We start from the raw sequence: 21,545 nt of genomic DNA, 5'->3' as shown, positions 1-21,545 counted from the left end.
TGTTGGATTGGCTCTTCTCCCTCATCTCCTATCAGCTCCTTCTCTCCTCTGTTCTCTCTCTCACTCATTTACACTTTTCTTTCCTCCTCCCGTACCTTTTCTTATTATTTTCCAACATCTCTTGCCTTCAACAATAACTCACCAAACCAAAAATATAACAGAGAAACAAACACATTGGTAACCTTTACACGGAGGACACAAACATGTCAAAGCGTGGATCTCCACCGTGAGATCAATGGTGAGGATGTGATGAGACGCCAGCGCCCTCTGCTGGTGACTCTCTGTCCGCACAATCACCCTCTGAATATGCATCATTTTAATTAGACCCATATTAATAACCATGAGCATATATGTCATTAAATCATCACTTTAATAGGATTACTTTTCTCACAATAGATGGAAGTAAAATATTCCTAAACTATTCCTTTGTTTATTTTCATTCTGATTGAGACAAGAAGAAACTCTGGGACAGGAAAAGGGCATGTTGGGGGATGATTTTTAGTCAAACTTGTGGTACCAAGCCTTTTTTCTGGTTGTTTAATATCCTGAGATATTCATAATTGATGACAGTGTTACATTGAAGTAAAAAAAAAAGTGAGATTGCAGACAAAGGAATGTCCAAAATTAAGAGGATAAGAAAGGATAACTTGCTGATCCGAGTGCTGCTAATAGACTCTAATGAACAAAGAGAGCATTGTCAGAGCACTCACACCTCCACTGCAGGATTGTAAGGACGGATAAAGTGGTATATTTATATAATATATAATATTCTCTGCACACTTACATGTAGTAGTAAGGTGTGACACAGAGGCTTTGTCTTCATGGGAAAGATCAGCTGGTTGCAAATTATCTAAATTGGAGCAATCAAATAACACATGATAGTATGTGGAGTAAATGAGTGTGTTTATTTCAATTGTGATGTCACTGTATATATTATAGTGGTTTAAGTGGGGTGAATGGAAGAGTGCAATTTGTTCCCAATTCTTCTGTCAAAATTAGGCTACTACATTATAAACACATCTAAACCCCTGTTATGGATATATATAATAATATATAATATGAATGAACTGAATTGCAAATTTCGAAAGAGGGGAAAAAAGGCGTTATTTCCTGCCACGTAATGGCGCATGCGCATCACTCCGCTTACCATTTGGCGACGTGTACCGGTGTTGGAGTGGCTGAGGTATCCTCCTCACCTCTGCTGGGTAACAAGCTGCTGTTTAATTCCCCACAACAACAACAACAAAAAGCCCTGGAACGTACGAGAAGCCATGGGAGGCGCGCAGAGTGTGGAGATACCGGGAGGAGGCTCCGAGGGCTACCACGTCCTCCGGGTGAGTTAGTACGCGTCTGTAGCCCGTTGTAGCTGCTAGCTGCTAGCCTAGCGTCGGGTCAAAGGCGTAGGATTCCCCCGCCCCGTCTGTTCACGAGAGGCCGGGGATGTGCGTGAGGCCTACGGGTCTGGTAAACACAAACGCAGTGTCAGGAACATGTCGTGTGCTTTTTAAGTTGTGTCAGAGTTATGTATTGTTATTATAGTATATGACGGTGTGTGTTATGTTTGTTTAACTAGTTAAATATGCTTAGCAGAAGAAAGCTAACCACCACTGTTGGAGCTAGCCAGGGCTAGCTACGTAGCAGCACTGAATGACAGCTCCCAAGCTTGTTTTGTTAATGCATCCGTTGTCGGACACGTACCCGTGTTTGTTTTCCTCTCTTGTTAAGCGGTTAGAAGCTAGACCCTCAAGTTGACTGCTGTTATAGACCATGGGGGGCATTGACGCCCCTCCTGCAATGCACGACCCGGTACCCCAAAACACGAATTAGAACCGGGTTGGCTGCCTGTGCCATAATAGAAATGGTGATGACTACAGTGATAGTGTGTATGAATCATTCTTATCACAGCATGCCAGGGTTCACCAATGGATTATTATTTGAAAGCCACTTTAGCTGTTTTGTATGTTAGTTAGCTCAGGTCCATCTCCCTTGTGCTATGCTGTATATATAAAGTGACATTTTTGCAGTTCAACAACAGCTCTTGGGTTTTCTCTTAAATGTTTTTGGTGCAGGTTCAGGAGAACTCGCCAGGACACCGCGCAGGACTGGAGCCTTTCTTTGACTTCATCGTCTCCATCAACAACACCAGACTGGTAAGGAAAGCCAGCTTCTGCATCGAGCAGGACAAGAATTAAGGCCAGGACTACATATTTCATGGTTTCCCCCCCCTCCGCTCTTCTCCGTCCCCTTTTCAACAGAACAAGGACAATGACACCTTAAAAGACTTGCTGAAAGCCAGTGTGGAAAAACCAGTTAAGATGCTGGTTTATTCCTCAAAGACACTGGAGCTGCGGGAGTCTACGGTCACCCCTAGCAACCTGTGGGGGGGCCAGGGCTTGCTCGGCGTCTCCATACGTTTCTGCAGCTTCGAGGGAGCCAATGAGAATGTTTGGCATGTGTTAGTAAGTAACCCCAACTTCTAGTATGCAGTGTGTTGTTTTATGTGGTACCGTGGTAGACCACGGTTTACTCACCCCCCCTCCTCCCTCTCTTTCTGAACAGGAAGTGGAGCCTAATTCCCCAGCAGCCCTCGCTGGCTTGCGTTCGCACACCGACTACATCATTGGAGCCGACACTGTTATGAATGAGGTAGTTTATCTGCACTTAAGGTCGTTGCAACTGTCGCTCCGGCACATTCGCCACCTGATAATGATAACGACGGTGATTGCGTGTCTCCTAAATTTATCCACCTTCTCCGCCTCCTTGTGACTTTATCTGCAGTCAGAGGACCTGTTTTCTCTGATAGAAAGCCATGAAGGGAAAGGACTGAAGCTCTACGTGTACAACACTGACACTGATAACTGCAGAGAGGTCATCATCACACCTAACGGTGCCTGGGGAGGAGAGGGCAGGTAACGCACATGTGTGTTTTGTCTGTGGTTCCCAATAGTGAGTTACATTACCATCTATAATGTTCCATGAAGATCTATTAAATATATGGATTTAAAGTGGCTGTAATTTCGTAATGACAAATTCTAATGATGGCATGATTAAAATACACAATGTGAGAGGAGGCTGGTTATTATGATGAACCTGCAGAGAATTACTGCCTGACTCTGCAGGTCCGCTCTCGGTGTTCCCATATTATTGTTCTTGGACAAAGCAGGCAGCTGTTTTCAGTGGGAAAATATCTAAATATTTCATTATATTCACTGATTTATTGAGTAGAGGTACTGAGAAAACTAATCCACTATACTTTACCAGCTCAGCAGGAAACGGCAGACAGACACAGTTAGCAGCTATTACTAGTGAACAAAGTGGAACATTAAGCCGTTAAAGAGACACAGACCTAAAAGAACAGTAAATATTGGACTTGCATACATCTGGTGTACACAAACATGACTCCAATGATTATATATGTTGCTCTGTTAGTCCTAGACATGTAATAAGCAACAAGTTAACAACTTAAAGATTGGACTTTTTAACCTCTAATACCACTGCAGCTGTTTTATTTTTATGAATGTGCTGCTGGAGTGGTTTTATTTAACCTCCAAAGTTTGTGTTTTCCTTTTAAATTTCCATGAATTCGATGTTTTAACAATGTAAACACATTTTGTCATCGGTTTCTTTCTGATAATGTGGTGGATGAATATAATTTCAACAATTCATGAGGAAATGAATGCCAGGGAATTTGATTTAACACAACATTGCGTTATTACTATTTTAATCAAAGAAAGTTTTCACATTTTGGCATCCAGGCTAATCTCACATGTTTGAGCATCTGTAGGTTTGTCAGTTTGGATTCTGAGCCTTCTCTCTTCCCGTTTCCAGCCTTGGATGTGGGATTGGCTACGGTTATCTCCACAGGATTCCTACTAAGCCTTTTGAGGAGGGGAAGAAGATCAGCTTCCCTGGAAACTCTCCCAGTGAGCCCGCCAGTCCGCTGAAGGATGGATTCACTGAGGTCAGGACTATACATATTACAGAACTTTATGATGTAACTTTACTCCAGTCCACATCAGAAGAGCTAAGAAATCCACGTTGCTATCAGCACTTGTTAACTACGGTACTCCCTCAATGTTCACCGTGTATTTCCTGAGAGCTGAGGTCTCACATCCGCCAAAACTGTATTCTTAATCGGTGTATGTTTGTGCGTGACATTGAAAAATTGAGAATTGTGTCTTGTAGCCTTTTAATTTTGTCCACACTCACCACAATAAGTGCAGGTTGCCTCATTTTGTATGCAACAAAGCAGACGGAAGAACAGAGTAGCTCATTACAGTTAATTGCTTGTTTGGATGAATGCAACCCTGTCTGTTTTGACAGCAGCATGTTTTCTCTTTAACTCCTTCAGGTCCAGCTTTCAGCGGTGACCCCTCCACCCAATGCGTCCGCCGTCCCGACCGGCCTTGAAGATTCACTGTCAGGCCTGTCAATCAGCTCGGCACCGCCCACCATGCCCAGGGAGCTGCAGACAGGTATTTCTGTCATTTCACCCTTTCTCTCTACACACATATCCACCTATGTCAACACATATATTGTGTGTTTACGCTCCATATATATTTGTATCCTTGTGTCGCCCTCCCCTCCAGGTTTGCCCACAGTCCCTCTGCTCCCCTCGTCCACAAGCCCCGCCCTCGGCCCACTCACTCCACTGAATCCCGCCACCACGGGCTTCAACCCTGCCACCACGCTACCAGGTGAGTGATTCCCGCAAACGTTCAAAAACACGTCATCGGTCTGCCGCGTCGGCCAGCTTTCAACACCAGACTTTTGGGAAAGCCAGTGGGCGGCAGCTCTTTCTCTACAGATTGATGTGGGTGTGTACATGCCCTTACAGAAAAAAAGACTCCGGTCTGCATGGACGGCTTATGCAATATCAAGTCTTCATTTGTGTACACAGTACGTTATTGGTTTTGTTGCCAGCCATCTGAGTTCCCACCACTTCTTCAGTGTATCTTCTTGGCTCTCGTAAACACAATTCATTCCATGTCTGTCACTCCTTTTAAATGTTAACCCCTCTTCTCAAATGTACTGTGCTCTTTTTTTTTTGTTTGTTTATTTGCCTATTTTGTTCAGAACCCTTTTACCTAAAGTTTCTTCACTGCAGTAAAGTAAAATGAGTGTAAAGTATCAGGCACTTTAAAAAACAAGTGAAAACTGGTGGAGCACCCTCATATGGCGTTTGTGTGTGTGTGTGTTTGTGTGTGTTTGTAGGTCTGATCTCCCTCCCAGGGGGCTTACCTCCGCTCCCTAACTTGCCCAACCTCAACCTGACCCTCGCAGACCTCAGTGCCGTGTCACTAGCAGGCGCCGGCAGTTTACCACCGGGAGGAATTACAGGTAAATAACTCGGTTACAAAATAGCCATCAATCATTACGCAAAGATGTTCACTGTACAAACAGTATAAAGTTACACAGAATAGAATAGAGCATTTAAAGCTATACTACGTATCAATATATGGTCTCCAATTTACACAGATTATATACTAGAGTAGATGACATTACATTATGGTATTACCGTCTTATAGTCAAGTTTAATATTTAGAAGACAGGGAAGATTATGGGAGCATCCATGCTCCTTAACCTCTAAGATCTTTTTTTTTTAAGATGTCTACTAATCAGCAGACCATCAGGATTTAATCTGGCCCTTCTGAGTATTTGCTAATTAATTCTGGAAGGAGGTACAGGGTGTAAGCACCAGGGCTGGACCTGTTCATATATTCGTTTATTTTGAAGGTAGCCGGTTTTCAATTTTGGGATTCAAATAGTCTTTTTTTTTTCTTTATTTAACCCCTTGGGATTACAAACATGCATAAACCACAACAAACCTTTTGGAAAATGTTTTGATTCAATAACGATACAAACCACAATCCTGAAGAATGTTAAATTGAACTGAAAGCGGCACTATGTCGTATATCTCGAGAAAGTAAATAAGCATGAAGCCCAAACTACTGCTTTAAGAAAGTGTGCGTAACATGGTTGTGTGGTTAATTAAAAAAATATACATTTTAGCGATGAATTACAGTTTTTATTTCCCTCATTCTTGTCCCTACAGTGCCACCTCTGGCTGCTCTCCCACCCCTCAACATCCCAGGTCTGACCCCCTTGCCCCTTTTGCCCACCATGCTGCCCTCCCATCTGCCTCCTCTCCTCCCCCAGGGAGTGCTCCCCCTCCTCCCCACCTCCATCGCTCCCACAGCCTCGGTCACAGTCACCGAGCCCGCCGCCACGGAATCCACAGTCGCCACGGAAACGGCCTCCACGAACCCCACGGAATCACCGGCCCCGACGGAAACAACACTAACGTCATAACATGTCAAAGGAGCTCCCTCTTGCCATCAAACCAAAACACACACACACACACACACACACACACACACACACACACGGTTTCTCTCTCTCTTTCTCGCTCTGAGTTTTTCTATTTATTTGGCCAAGAAGGACAGACAGACAGCAGCACCAGTTCAGACGCGGAGGTCGGCATGCTTCAGGTTATGGGTGAGGAAGCTTGTTTGGAGCGATGAAGGATGAGTGGATATGAAGACTGGGGGACGGCTGTAGTCGGCTCTGACCAACATGTCTTCGTTACCAGGTTGTCATGGAGCTTAGTCCAAGCCACTGTATGAGGAGGACTCTCTACTCTTTGCACTTCTGCCGTAACAACAAGGATTTCCCCTTTTCTGTTCTGGCAAGCCTCTCTGTTTCACACTCTTTTTTTTTTTATCAATATATATATGTATAAATAAACAGTGTATGCTAATGGGGTGGGACAATAAATCCAATTTACTGAATTACTATCATGAATCCCTTACAAATACAACCAATGAGCTCTTAACTGGAGCTCAACGTCCATTCCAGAGGTAATTTAACTGGTCAGATAGTAATTAAATCAACGATATCAGAAGTGGACCTTAAAGCAGAAAAGAAACATCGTGCATTGCTGTAGTAAAACGTACGTTAACATTAAAGGTAAATATGAATTAATCATGTTACAGATTTGTTGGCCTTACTCTCCAGCCCTAACATGTAACATTTTATTATTAGTTAATACACCATTAGATTAATTTGATTGACATGGATAATTTTTTGTTTAATTACTGTATGAACGTCTCCAACCAATGAATGAATCTGCATTATTTTGCACCACCTTTTTGTGTTTGGAAGTTATTAGTCTGTCCATTTTTTCCCCCTGTCTCCATACAAAAAAGCTACAGAACTCGCTATCCGTCTCTACCACACAGGTCAGAGGTCAACATTTACAGTTTGCTGTTGGGTGGAACATTGGGTGCAGGGGTATTCATTATCACACAGTAAGTCTCCTCCTGGCATTGCCAAAGCGAATTGGTAGGCAGGTGTTGTGGTGATGCAGTAGAACCACAAGGTGTCGCTGTAGCAGAGCTGTCTGAAAACATCCACACTGCACTGTGCAGCAATAAAGCCAAATTAATTTTACACGATGCCTCGGTGTGTCTTTATTTAAATTAAAAGGGCAGACATTGTAAGAATATTGGAAAAATAAATGGTGAAAAACCATGAGAGGCTTTTAAATTCATAGTTGTCAGATGGAAATTTCACAGAATTAAAAACAACTTTTACTTATTTGGTGTTAGTATGTTGTATATATATTTATTTACATTACATTTCAGACCATCTCATTTATTAAGAAACTTTGTATAACGATAATAAAGATTGTGTAGTAAAGCAAACGGTGTTGATTTAAAAAAAAAAAAAAAAAAGAAGAGGAACAAGAACCATTCACACTTCCCTGCCTTTGTTAATAGATTTTAGATAATATCTTTATTGTTTTGAGGGCGAACCACATTAACCCACAAACCGGAAGTTGGCGTTGCGTTGGTTGTGAAGTGAAAAGCTAACGCTAGGCTATACACGAACTACAGCGCGGTCGCGTGAGCGCGCGTGTTCCCGACGAGTTGTGTAGGCGGACTCGTCGGCGTGATGACGTTTTGTAGTCACGTTTAACAAACTTGTTAGCAGTCGCCTTTTTAAAGTGACGTAAAAGCTTCGAAAAACCACTAGAAGCTCGTCTACTGATGTGTACTTACGTGTGTTTACGCCGGAGAACAAAATTAACTTTAAACGTTGAGACGAGGGAACCGGAAGTGCAAATAAAAAGCTAATTTATTTTCAATTTACGTTTAAAAAAAACAAAAAAACTTTATATTCCTGCACCATTCTATTACAAAGTATCTCTAGCACGTGATCTTCGATGTAGGCTCCTCAATTTGCAATTTATATAAATATAGAGTCTATTTCCTGGTAAGTATATTGTGATTGTACACCATAAATGTACAATAAACCTTTTTTTGTCGTGAGCAACGCATCAAAATGTGCGAAAAAAATCTCCTAATAAAGTTTTTTTCCCCGGGGCAGATAATGCGTTTGTGAAACCTGGAATATTATCCAGGAACAATACTTCCTCAACTGTGTTTTCGGTTTCGAGCTTCATTGGTGCACAGACGTCGACACGTAAACTTCCTGGATTACTCGACACACACACTCACACACACTCACAGTCCCAAACCTCGGCACGTTACACTTCGTCTTTTCCGGGTTTTCTTTCTCTTCGGCACATTTGCAACGTTTGTGCTTCTTCCGCCACTTTGTTATGTTCGCGCGCCGCTGTGCGCCTCGCTCAGCTGCTTGTATCGGCCGCCTGTGACCGGAGCGGCGGGGGAGGAGGAGGAGGAAGAGGAGGAAGAGGAGGATGGCCACCGCGCCGCGAGCTTCGCTTCATATGAGGTCGGCCGATCTCATCAAGAAAGAGACCTTGGACTACGGGGGGTTCGGAGAGGTGTACCTGTGCTACCACGTGACCCTCGGCCAGGTGGTGTTGAAGACCATGTACACGGGAAACATCCGCACCGAGTAAGTTCTCCGTGCCGGGTATTCCCCCACTTTACGCTAAAAATGGTGACTTGTATCATGTGTCCACTATGTGGCTCTTAAACACACACACACGCTGTTGCATCACATGATGTAGAGGAAGAGCGTTGCCCGTGTAGAATAGGCCTAGTTAGATAGTGTGCGTGTGCGCGTGTGCGTCCATCTCCAGGCTGTGCGCAATGACTACGAGTTAATAAATGCGGATGTAGCTCCAACATCCGTTTTTCCCTCCTCCTCCTCCTCCTCCTCCTCTTCCCCAACTTCTCTGTTGCTCTACTTTCTTTACATGGAGCTCCTGCTTTGCAAAGAGATGCACCTCCTCCATCCAGCTTCTCCAAAAAAAAACACAACTAAAAGTTTCTCCACTATTCCAAATACTAAAGTATTCATCCAATACAAGTTTTTATGTAATATGTGAGTTTGTGCTTTTATAATGATGTTATGATCTAATGTGGGTCATTCATATCATGGCTTATTAGGGTTAGTGCGGGTGATGATTGTAATTATAATTGTATTTATTTAAACAGGGACGTGCACAATAAAACATTAGCTTTAGATTAAACAAACAAACAACACAATAATAACAATTCAATGTAATTATCAGAGTATTAAAGCCTACATGATAACATTTTACAAACATCATATGTAATGGTTGTTTTTTATTCACTGTGAGGGCTCTGAAAGGGGCCTTTAAATAAAATGTATTATTATCATCAATTTCCTTCTCATCTAAAAAACAAAATACAGCAATAAAGAGTCATCCCCTCCCGTATTTACAGCTATACAGCTTCCTGAATGATGCACGATGATGATGCAAGCAGATGATCTGGTTCTCATTATTTTTTATTCCCCCCCCCCCCGCCACCATCCCGTCCAGGGAGAATAAAAGGTCGCTGCTGGACGAGGGGAACATCATGGCGAGCCTGAGCCACGAGCGGGTGGTGAAGTTGCTGGGTGTCATCATGGAGGATAAAGACTGCTCGCTGGTCATGGAGCTCATCCCCAGAGGCAACCTGTCGGCCATGTTGGAGACGGTCAGCAGCTTTACGTGTCCAGAATTAATCTAGATTTCACCCCACATGCAAATACTTAGTTATTGTAACTTAGTAGTATTTCAGATATCTGTACTTTGAGTAACTTTTACTTTTACTCCACTACATTTTAAAAACACATATATGTACTTTAATCCTCCTCACATTTTCAAAACAGGCTTGTTACTTTAGTTTTAATGCATTTGAGGGGAATTATGGATTATTTTCCTATTAATATGACCCGAGATTCAGTTAGCCTTAAAAAAAAAAACAGCCAGTAGAAATGTCATCCATAGAGATACTTTTTACTTTAAACTCTCTTTAAACTTTGTCACTTTTACTTGAGTAAATACGTTTAATCAGTTCTTCTACTTTTTGAAGTATCAAGATTTAAATAGTTTATTATCATATGCACAGTAAATAAACCTGTTTCTGTAGAATCTAAGTATAAAAATAGATAAATAGTACTTCTACTCGTGTATAAAAAAAGCAAAAGCGTCTGCTAAATGACCTAAATGTAAATGTATAGAATGTCTCTACTTCTACACCTCTGGATTTCATTCATAGTTTGCAGAATAAAAAAAAAGAACGTGTGGTATATTTATATAAATAGGATTAAGACACTAAATCCTCCCCAGGTCACTGTGCCGGTATCTATCAAGGGCCGGATCATCTTGGAGATCTTGGAGGGGATGGTGTACCTCACGGAGAGAAAGGTCATCCACAAGGACATCAAGCCGGGGAACATCTTGGTGGACAAAGACTTCCACATCAAGGTATTTCTCCCGCCGCCACGCTGCTCTGACATCAGGATTAAAGGGTCAGGGTTTTTTATTCCCACCCCTGTGTTTTCCAGATTGCAGACCTCGGCTTGGCGACCTGCCATACGTGGAGCAAGCTCACCAAGGAGGAGTCTCGCCGGAGGAGTCGCTCGGGCCGGTCGGCGGAGGTGAGAGGCGCCGGCACGCTGAGCTACATGGCGCCCGAGCACCTGGAGAGCGTCCACACGGCGTCCACCGAGAAGTCCGACGTCTACAGCTTCGCCATCGTGGTTTGGGTCGTCCTGACGGGGCAAGAGCCGTACGCAAGTGAGTCGGGATGATTAATAAAAAAAAATTAATAAAAAAAAAAAAAAGATTCTAAATCGATTCATAACTTCAAAAAAACGATTTTTATTTTTATATTTAGATATATTTATTTTATTTTTAATACTAAAAGTTTGTGCAAGTTAAGAATTAATTCATGTAATTTTGTGTATTCCCATTATCTAGTTTAACTTTTTCAAAAAAAGTTAAATTAGATAATCTTAAACTCTTAAATAAAAAAAAAAAAGTATTTTCCATCATGAATCGATTTTGAATTGTGAATCGAATATCGATTCGGAATCGAATCGTGAGACACCCAAAGACTCCCTCCCCTAGATTTTACCCATGACACCCAGGCACCAGTGTTGCATATTCATCATTTCAAACCACGCTAAGATGTCTCCTCTCTCTCCAGACGCGAGGAGTGAAGAGCAGATCAGCCAGTGTGTCCGTAACGGGGACCGGCCCGCGGTGGATCTGGTTCCGGCCAACACGCCCGTCCAGATGATTCAGCTCATGAAGAGGTGTTGGGATCCCAATCCGCTGCAACGGCCGACCTTTCAAGGTGTCCGACACCGAGAAAATAACACTCACATCCTTCTGTTGTTGTTTTCAAGTAGATTTCAAGGCTTGATTTCATTGTGATGTTTGATTTAAAGGAACATTTCACTCAGAAATCCTCAAAAAAACCCTCTATTTCCTCTTACCTGTATTGCTATTTTAACCCGTTGCTTCCTCTTCCCTCCTGCAGAGGGCTACGACTTCTTCCTTCCTTTCTACGTGAAGGATCTCAAACCGCACGTAGAGGAAGATTTACTCGATTTGAGGGTAAAAAATATATTTATTTCAGGATTTGATGCTTGAACACTAAGCATATGAGCTTTTTATATTAATCTTTGTGTTTTTTTTCATGCAGAAATCATACGAAGGCCCAGAGGAACTTGTCGAGAAGATGAGATCTTTGTCGATGAACCAGGAATATTTATCGGCAGGTGAGCGGAGAACGTCGTTCAATACTCTAAATACCTTTAAAGAGAGGATGGAGGCGATTGGTGGCGTTAACCTCCCTCCTCACCTTGCAGATTGCCCGGCTCCTCTGGTGAGCTCAGACCGAAGCGTCCCGGGTCCGGTTGAGGCCAGTATCGAGGACATGCACGACATCCAGTACGAGCCGCCCGCGGAGTCCGTTCAGCCGGACGCCAAGGAGTTCGGCAGCCCGCCGGCGTTGGAGGAGAAGCTCGGTCGGGAGCTCCAGTACCACAAACACGGCAGCTACAGCCAGCATGATGACGCCGCCGCCGCCGCCAGCTACTCCCGCCGCAGCAACTCCAACCCGTTCCTGCAAACCGGCGCTTCGGATCACGCCATCAGGCAGCCGGAGCCGGACAGAACCTCCTGCATGTCCTCCGTCCATTCCTGGACCAAAGCGGAGGCGGTGCAGCCCACCAGCCAGGAGGAGGCGTGGTACCGGCCCACCGCCGGTCTCTACGAGTCCATGAACTCTTCCACGCCAGCGCCTTCCCACATGCCGATGTCCATGAGCAGCCCGTCTCTCTCCCAGCTGAACCAGCAGCATCCGCACTCCCACTACGACCGGCAGCAGTCCTGGCCCACGTACCCGGTGTCCGACACAGCGGCGCCCGACGTCAGCCCCGGGCGTCTCCTCGCTCCTTCCAAGAGCTGCCCGCAACAAGACCCCGGTACGTACCAATGTGTCTTCTTTTTTTAAAGTGTTCACAGCCGCGTCCAACCACCTTGTGAGTGTCCGTATCGCTCTGTGCTCCTTCCAGGATCTCTTTACATCCGCAACGCCAGCGGGATCCAGATCGGGAACAACAACACGCTGAGTATCCGAGGTTACGACACCTTCACTAGTTTAGTGTCTCTGCCCTCGACCTTCTCTCCCATCAAAGAACGGATTCAGAAATACGGTAAACCATCACAGCCTTACATTCACGTCGTACTGTATGTCCGAACATTTTTTTTTTGTTAATCAACCATGCTGTCTGTCCCTCAGAGGACACCGCTGTGACCGAGGTCCACCTGGACCTGCTGAGGGACAACATCGGGGCCAAGTGGAAGCGCTGTGCGCGGCGCCTGGGCCTGTCCAGCGTGGAAATAGAGACCATCGAGCACGACTGTTACCGCGATGGCCTGCCGGAGATGGTGCACCAGATGCTGGACCGCTGGAAGATGAAGGAGGGAAGTCTCGGCTGCACGATAGGGAAGCTCTGCCACGCCCTGGAAGGCAGCATTAAGGTAGACGTCATCCAGAATATATTGGACGCCTGCGGTTCTTCCTCCTAGATCCCATAAAGACTCTCTGAATGACTTTCCACCTGATTTTACGTCTTCGGAAACATTTAAATGCTCGTTTTCAACCAAAAGAACAAAAACAACCTATATCAAGTGTCGGTTTTATGTGAAATATCGTCTCTGAATACAAGCAGGTAGAATGTTGTTGGAAAAGTCAACGGATCAAATTGTCTTCGGTGCTCGTCGTGATAACCACAATCTCAAACATTCGCTGGACTTTTGTTGCCACTGTTTTAAAAGCTTTTTCAAATGACTGTTTCTGCCAAATGTGCCTTTTTATGAGCCGCAAAGACGAGGGTTCAGGTTTTTATTCTCTTCTCTTTTCTTATTCATTCGACGATACAATGTAGTTGACATGTGTGTGTGTGTGTGTGTGAAGTGAAAGCCTATGAATGACTAATGAGCCTCGATGACATCATAGGAAGCTGATGAGCTGCCGTTCTGGACTACGAAACCATTTCTTTTTGGATTATGAGATATTTTGCTCGCCATCCAAAGATCAGATCGTCTTGGAGACGTGTTCGTGTCTTCTTCTCTTCAATCAGAAAACACGTTGTGACAAACCCGGATCTTTTTTAATCCATGTTGATGATCTGAATGAACTGTGTGTACATTTGTTTCAAAATAAATGTATTTCTTAGATTGTATGACACAACTTGAGCTGGTATTTTATTTTATTTTATTTTTTTTTATTTCCTTCAGATCTTATTGAGTATCCACTCTAACTAGTTAATGGATATCAATATAATAAAATCCTCTACACAGCCGTCACTTCCATCGACTAGATCCAGACTATAGCCGTATCCCGATTCCAGACCGCGTCCTGAATCGTGTTGAGAACGTCGTCGAGAAGTGATTAAATTTATTATATACTTTAAAAAAGGGCCCCCCCCCCCTTTGTTGCTAAAAAACTTCGCCCCCTCTTCTCTATGAAATCAATTTTCATTTTCCAGATTCTGTTTTATTTTTTCCCCAAATTCCGTGTTGCCATTAACATATTTGATAATTCTGTTTTAGAAATAAAAATCACAGTGGAGACTCTCGACAACAGGTCATTTTCTTCTTTTCTTTAGGCTGAGGTGCGTCTGGAGTATTCAGCCGTTATTCCCCGTCGTCAGTTTAAACACTCGCCGAGGCGGAAAGGCTTAACTGAATATTACGCCTCTGAGACGCCAACGGAGGTAGTCAGAAGATTTGAAAAAAGCATCCCGCCCGCTAGGGGTGTGAATCTTTGGCTTTACAGTGATTCGATTCGATTGGCGATCCGATTCAAGGACAATTATTTTTTTTGGAACGATTCGATTCAGTAACTTGTAACCATAATTCTATCTCCATGAAATAAACATGCAATAATGCGAGTGAGACTGTCTGTATTCTTCTGAAAGGTGAATAAATAAACAGACCACAGAATTACTTATTTAACATATTTATTCTATAAAAAAGTAGTCCTGCATATTATTTTATGCTGAATATAAAAATGTAATGCTCAGTTATTTTGAAAATGTTTCAATAGACTACATGCTGGCAGGGGAGAGAGTGTCTTAAACGTATTAAAACATTAATCATTAAGAATCACGATTTAAATGCATTTATATGGATTATTGGTGAAGCCAAAACTATTCATTCTATTTATTTATTTTAGCAGATCGATTTAGTTGAATCTATAGGACTGACAATCGATTAATCGATGCATTGAATGAATCGTTACACCTCTAGTGTCCGGGAGTGGGAGGGGACGAGGGGATTGGATGGAGGGTTGGAGCCAATGGGAGCCTTCCGGAGCAATGGCTCCCATTGGTCGATTTCTATGCAGGCCTACGGCTGATAGACTGAATGGATTTTTTTAAAATTCCAAATCGTAGACCATAGCTTTAAGAGTTTTTCATTGTTTCTTCTTTGTTATATGTCAGTAAATAACTTTTATGCTTCTTAAAAAAAGGCGGTTGCTAACACGTAGCTAAATGAGACCACGGAGGTCGTTAGGGACATTTTGCCACAGCGATCAATTTCTGCGATGATTAAAAAAAAAAGTAAAAATCCCCTTGGCTATCGTGAGGCAAACCAATGCAACGCTGCCTTCCAGGTCCGCCCACGCAGATGCATCTTCCTCAGTTCTAGACGTCTGAAAATAGAATAATGCTCAACATACTGCATCTTTATTTCTGTGTCATTTGAAACAAAAGCCATTTATTATTTAGAATGCTCAGGCATTTTTCGAGCATTCCTTCAAAGCCTCCGAAAGCTCGAACATGGAAACACTTTTTTTCTGTCAAAATAACCCGTTTTTGGTTCAAATGTCTGTAATTATGTTTTTTTCTCAGTGTTTCGTCGCACCGATTTTTGCACCGATTGTTGCATACTTAATCACACATATTTAAGGAAATAGAGAAGTTTCCAGGGGCGTTTTTTAAAGTGATGCTCACACTTAAAACAAGTTGCATCTGAGTTATTGGAAATATTGCGAGTTGCTCTCGATTCAACTTGACCAAGCTTATGGAAACTTGAAAATAAAGTCGTGGGAGTAAAACAGGAGCACATCCTTAAATCCAGTTGTGTTAGAGTAAAACATATTCATTTCCAGACAGACAGAAAACGGATGTTTTAGGCAGAACAATATTGATGTAAATGGGAAATGAAGTAACTGAAAACACCTCAAACCTTTCATCTTAAGCCCCGTAGTCCTGACACAATGATTTAGAAGCCAATTTGAGTCAAACAGCAACCCGCTACCTGCTGCCAAGCCAAACATGACATTTCAGAGATGGTTCAGTCCAAACATTACAAAGTCAACATAATTAGATTGCTTATGGGTTGCAAATGGTATACCTTTCTCCTCTAACTGAATCTATTTTCTTGTTTACTAGCCAAATGAAAAGTGGGTGACAAAAGATAAATAAGTTACAAGGCTTCTGCCCGTTCACTTCATGAGTGGTGCCGAACAAGATATCCCATAAACCCCTCAATGAGCATAACCTGCAAAATATGTCCAGAGATATTCTGTAAACGTTTTAAAATGAGAACTAGCATCAGGGCCACGCCACTCTGGCGTGTCCCGGAACCATCTCTAAATTAATATTGAAGTTTTCTATGTCTGAAGTCCTTTTTGCACACATGATGGCCAGCAAAGACTTCTTGTGGCACACGCTTTCAACCCTCTGCTTCTGTGTTTGGGTATCCGGGGCGTCTCGATCCGTTGGTGAGTCCCCGTCGGCGGCCGGGTTAGTGGCGCTGCACATTTGCGGGTAGGGTCTGAAGTATTCCAACGCGCCCTCGCACATCTGGTAGCCGCGCTCCTTTTTTAACGCCACCGCGGGAGGTTGAGCCGAGGATTCGGATGAAGGGAATGGGTTGCTTTCTCTGTGGATGGAGTGAAGTCGGACCCTGATTTCTGGCTTGGAAGTGCATTTCGCCGGCCCCTGGGAGCAGAGGCAGCTCCTCAGACAGGCGTGGCACAGAGTAGCCAGGTCCCTGCTCATCACCCGGCGGACGTTAGGCCTCAGCATCAGGTAGATGATTGGGTTGTAGATGGTGGAGGACTTGGCGAACATGGCTGGCAAGGCGAACGCCAGAGGGGGGATGTTGTCGATGCTGCCGAAGGCGGCCCACATGGACACCACGGCGTACGGACTCCACGCCCCAAAGAAACCGATGCAGACCGCGATGCTCAGCTTCCAGGAAAAAGATCACAGAAGAGAAAAGTGTCATTGATATCCTAAAAAAATGTTCTATAGCTTCCTTATCGTCTACAACCCAAGAGATTCCACTGAAAACCAATCATGAATACATAATATCATGTTGAAAAAATTGGCTTCCTAGAACATCTGGGTATTGTAGTTTTTAGCACATCATACCGTCAACCAAGTAAATTGTGAGTTTGTTGGGAACCGTTTTATTTCCAGCCGTGGATTCAAACGCATTTGGTTCTCTGTTGAGTGTTTACAGCGGCGTGATGGTTTACGTGCACTGTAAAAAAAAATCCTAATTTTACGGTATATGACTCTAATTTTTTACAGTAGTTTTTCTGTTCTTTGAATAAAGTGTATCTGTAAAATAACGGTATTTTCCTGCAGAACATTTAATGATTTTCTGTAATAATAATGTTTTTTATTTGAATTAGGGTATTTTACTTTAATTTTACGGTTTTTGGTTGGCAGCCATAGCTGACAGTCATTGACCGTTTTTTTTACATTTTTTTTTCTTACAGTGTGGTATGATGTTCCTGCTAAGGGGACATGTCACCGGGTGCAATTTAGGTGTTTTTGATAGCTTTTTTGGCTTTGCATGCGATAGTTGGTAGTTGAATAAATGGTTGAATGAGGTGTATTTGTGGTATATTTGGTTAAAATTTAAAAGAAATACAGCATATCACCACACGTATTCTTTAAAAGCAGAAGATTACGTGTAAACTGACTGACTGAAGTGGCAAATTGATCTTCACAGCCAGAAAGGTTATTGAAACCGCCTTTTTTAAATAGAAATATAAAATATTATATTCCAATTTATATTAGTGTATGAGTTGTTCTTTTGGAGGGCATGTGATGATGACGACGGTGATCATCATCATTATCATTTATCACCAAAGGCATCAGCAGCTTCTCGTTCATCACAGTACAAACAGAGGCTGTTCCTGCTAATGAGAAGCTCCATCACCGGAGGATCTATTCAGGTCACCGACAATTTCTTCGACAAATGGAGTGAAGAACTCTCCGGAGGGACTCTTTGATATTTCACCCCTGATCCCCAGACTGTAGTGCACCATATGAGGCCTTCCTCTTACCTTGACAATAACTGTGTGGATGCTGCTCATGCGCGTCTTCCTCGACACGTGCTGCTCCGTGTTCTTGCGGGACGCGTGCATCGTGACCAGAATGCCCGTGTAGGACGCTATGATAACGCAGCAGGGGAGGATGTAGCAGAAGAGGAACAGCGCCACGGTGTAGGAGCGGGCCGAAGAGTGCTGATTGGACAGGCGCCAGTCGATGCAGCAGGCGGTGCCGTAAGGTTCTGGTCCGTATTTTCCCCAGTGGGCCAGTGGGGAGCAGGCGAACAGCAGAGCGTAGACCCAAGCACAGGCGACGAGCAGGCGGCCGTGGCCAGAGTTAAACCTGTTGCCTGTAAAAAAAAAAAAAAAAATCCACTAGTTGCAAATATTTGCAAATTTGATCATGTTTTCAGTTTAAGAAGTCACAGGTACAATTTGACAACTTACCGTAGAGTGGATAGCATACTTTGACAAAGCACACCATGCTCAGCAGGGTCAGAGTGGTCAGACTGCAGATGCCAAACAACATGCTGCAGAAAGCGTACACGTAGCACACGGTCCTCCCGTACAGCCACCTGGGTAGGAGGAAAAAGATCAATGAGCACGACGCTCCATATCCGTGAACTCGCAGGCAATCACACAGCTAACCAAGCAAATGAACCGTGAAATATGAAAGGGAGTCTTATTTAAAAAAGCACTGCCTAGTATAGCGCACGTGTTCCACGTGAGTCTTATGTTCTCTGATACCTGCTGCTATACGCTCGGTATATACACTCAAAAAAAATATAAACGCAACACTTTTGTTTTTGCTCCCATTTTTCATGAGATGGACTTAAAGATCTAAAATTCATTCCAGATACACAATATTACCATTTCTCTCAAACATTGTTCACAAATCAGTCTAAATGTGTGATAGTGAGCACTTCTGCTTTGCTGAGATAATCCATCCCACCTCACAGGTGTGCCACATCAAGATGCTGATCTGACATCATGATTAGTGCACAGGTGTACCTTATACTGCCCACAATAAAAGGCCACTCTGAAATGTGCAGTTTTGTCTCACAGCAAAATGCCACAGATGCCACAAGCATTGAGGGAGCGTGCAATTGGCATGCTGACAGCAGGAATGTCAACCAGATCTGTTGCTCGTGCATTGAATGTTCATTTCTCCACCATAAGCCGTCTCCAAAGGCGTTTCAGAGAATATGGCAGTACATCCAACCGGCCTCACAACCGCAGACCACGTGTAACCACACCAGCCCAGGACCTCCACATCCAGCAGGTTCACCTCCAAGATCGTCTGAGACCAGCCACTCAGACAGCTGCTGAAACAATTGGTTTGCATAACCAAACAATTTCTGCACAAACTGTCAGAAACCGTCTCAGGGAAGCTCAACTGCATGCTCGTCGTCCTCATCGGGGTCTTGACCTGACTCCAGCTCGTCGCCGTAACAGACTTGAGTGGGCAAATGCTCACATTCGATGGCGTCTGGCACGTTGGAGAGGTGTTCTCTTCACGGATGAATCTCGGTTTACATTGTTCAGGGCAGATGGCAGACAGCGTGTGTGGCGTCGTGTGGGTGAGCGCTTTGCTGATGTCAATGTTGTGGATCGAGTGGCCCGTGGTGGTGGGGTTATGGTATGGGCAGGCATCTGTTATGGACGAAGAACACAGGTGCATTTTATTGATGGCATTTTGAATGCACAGAGATACCGTGATGAGATCCTGAGGCCCATTGTTGTGCCATACATCCATGAACATCACCTCATGTTTCAGCAAGATAATGCACGGCCCCATGTTGCAAGGATCTGTACACAATTCTTGGAAGCTGAAAATGTCCCAGTTCTTGCATGGCAAGCATACTCACCGGACATGTCACCCATTGAGCATGTTTGGGATGTGCTTGACCGGCGCATACGACAGCGTGTACCAGTTCCCACTAATATCCAGCAACTTCGCACAGCCATTGAAGAGGAGTGGACCAACATTCCACAGGCCACAATTGACAATCTGATAAACTCTATGCGAAGAAGATGTGTTGCACTGCATGAGGCAAATGGTGGTCACACCAGATACTGACTGGTTCTGAGTCCCCAGACCCCCAATAAAGCAAAAAAATGCACATTTCAGGGTGGCCTTTTATTGTGGACAGTCTAAGGCACACCTGTGCACTAATCATGATGTCAGATCAGCATCTTGATGTGGCACACCTGTGAGGTGGGATGGATTATCTCAGCAAAGCAGAAGTGCTCACTATCACACATTTAGACTGATTTGTGAACAATGTTTGAGAGAAATGGTAATATTGTGTATCTGGAATGAATTTTAGATCTTTAAGTCCATCTCATGAAAAATGGGAGCAAAAACAAAAGTGTTGTGTTTATATTTTTGTTGAGTGTATATATATATATATTTGTGTAATACCTGTGATAGAAGCTTGACGTTATGGCCATGGGGTAGAGGGACAGAGTCAGGCCCAGGTCGCTGACGGCCAGGTTGACGATGAAGTACTCGGCTGGTTTCAGGAGGTGCTTTTTCTTGTAGGAGACGTACAGCAGCGTGCTGTTACCGAACAGAGAGAATACTCCTGCAGAACACACCAACACCTTGTGAGTTGTTTCATTTTCACCCCAAAACCTTTAGGGGTATCCCACCTAAAACCAGGGGTGTCCAATCGTATCCAGGGTGCAGGTTTTTGTTTTAGCCCAGCACTCAGACACCTGATTCAACCAATTAACTAACATGGTCTTCAATCAGGACCTTGATGAGGTCTAAAACAAAAATCTGCACCCACATCGGCCCTGCTTGGATAAGTTTGGACACCCCTGACCTAAACCATAACAAATAAGCTATTTTTTAATCCACTGTTGCCCATAAAGTTGCAATGGTTCAATTTTGTTTCACAATCATTCAGGTGAAATGAAATTCAAGACATAAATAAAGACAAGACATTTGCAAATGATCCCAACTTCATGGGCAAACCCTGTGTATATATATATATATATATATATATATATATATATATAGTCTGTATTAATTTCCCTTGACTTCACTCACCAAAAACCGAGTAGATCACGGCCACGGTTGTGTCCAGCGGTGCAGGGATGTTGGAGAGGAAGCCAGTGTCTTCGTCTGACAGCTCCATCTGGAAACTGATCAGTGGTGTTGATGGTGTTACATAACATATTGGCTTTCTATCAGTGTTCTCAGAGCTGTTATTAAAGGAGGTTTGGTACAAAGTAGGTTTGTGACCTTTTCACCTTTTCACGTATACGTATATAAGTGTCTTAGATTCCAGAGAGAGGACGCGTTAACATGCCTTCAAGCTACACCGCGTTTCCATGGTGACTGACATCAATGGATGACATGAGGGTCAATAAACAAGTGATGCAATTATAGGTAAAAGGGAAGGATTTTTTCTTCTTCTTTTCAGACGTGTAAGCCAC

At 43.5% G+C, this 21,545-nt stretch overlaps 3 protein-coding genes across 3 annotated transcripts; 2 read left to right on the top strand and 1 right to left on the bottom strand.

The window, feature by feature from the left end:
* The first annotated feature begins 1,156 nt into the window (after positions 1 to 1,156).
* On the top strand, positions 1,157 to 7,452 carry gorasp2 (golgi reassembly stacking protein 2). Its single transcript, XM_084008404.1, has 10 exons — positions 1,157 to 1,334; positions 2,070 to 2,150; positions 2,256 to 2,459; positions 2,560 to 2,646; positions 2,779 to 2,909; positions 3,829 to 3,961; positions 4,352 to 4,475; positions 4,590 to 4,697; positions 5,215 to 5,340; positions 6,056 to 7,452. Exons 1-10 carry the CDS (start codon positions 1,272 to 1,274, stop codon positions 6,310 to 6,312), a joined length of 1,314 nt encoding a protein of 437 aa, XP_083864530.1. The 5' UTR covers positions 1,157 to 1,271; the 3' UTR covers positions 6,313 to 7,452.
* A 1,004-nt stretch (positions 7,453 to 8,456) lies between these two features.
* ripk1l (receptor (TNFRSF)-interacting serine-threonine kinase 1, like) lies at positions 8,457 to 13,991 on the top strand. The gene is made up of 10 exons (XM_084008952.1): positions 8,457 to 8,886; positions 9,782 to 9,938; positions 10,574 to 10,711; positions 10,792 to 11,023; positions 11,436 to 11,585; positions 11,772 to 11,848; positions 11,937 to 12,012; positions 12,103 to 12,720; positions 12,811 to 12,951; positions 13,038 to 13,991. The coding sequence occupies exons 1-10, from the start codon at positions 8,726 to 8,728 to the stop codon at positions 13,325 to 13,327; spliced, it is 2,040 nt and encodes a 679-aa protein (XP_083865078.1). The 5' UTR covers positions 8,457 to 8,725; the 3' UTR covers positions 13,328 to 13,991.
* A 2,371-nt stretch (positions 13,992 to 16,362) lies between these two features.
* On the bottom strand, positions 16,363 to 21,244 carry opn7a (opsin 7, group member a; the record flags this gene model as incomplete). Its single annotated transcript, XM_084007866.1, has 5 exons — positions 16,363 to 17,004; positions 18,114 to 18,448; positions 18,546 to 18,673; positions 20,524 to 20,686; positions 21,157 to 21,244. 5 exons carry the CDS (start codon positions 21,242 to 21,244, stop codon positions 16,363 to 16,365), a joined length of 1,356 nt encoding a protein of 451 aa, XP_083863992.1.
* Between the last annotated feature and the right edge of the window lie 301 nt (positions 21,245 to 21,545).

The sequence above is a fragment of the Eutrigla gurnardus genome (assembly GCF_963514095.1).
Source record: "Eutrigla gurnardus genome assembly, chromosome: 4".
In the NCBI taxonomy this organism is placed as follows: Eukaryota; Metazoa; Chordata; class Actinopteri; order Perciformes; family Triglidae; genus Eutrigla; species Eutrigla gurnardus.
Note: the sequence above shows the minus strand (reverse complement) of the source record. Positions and strands in the feature narration are given on the sequence as shown.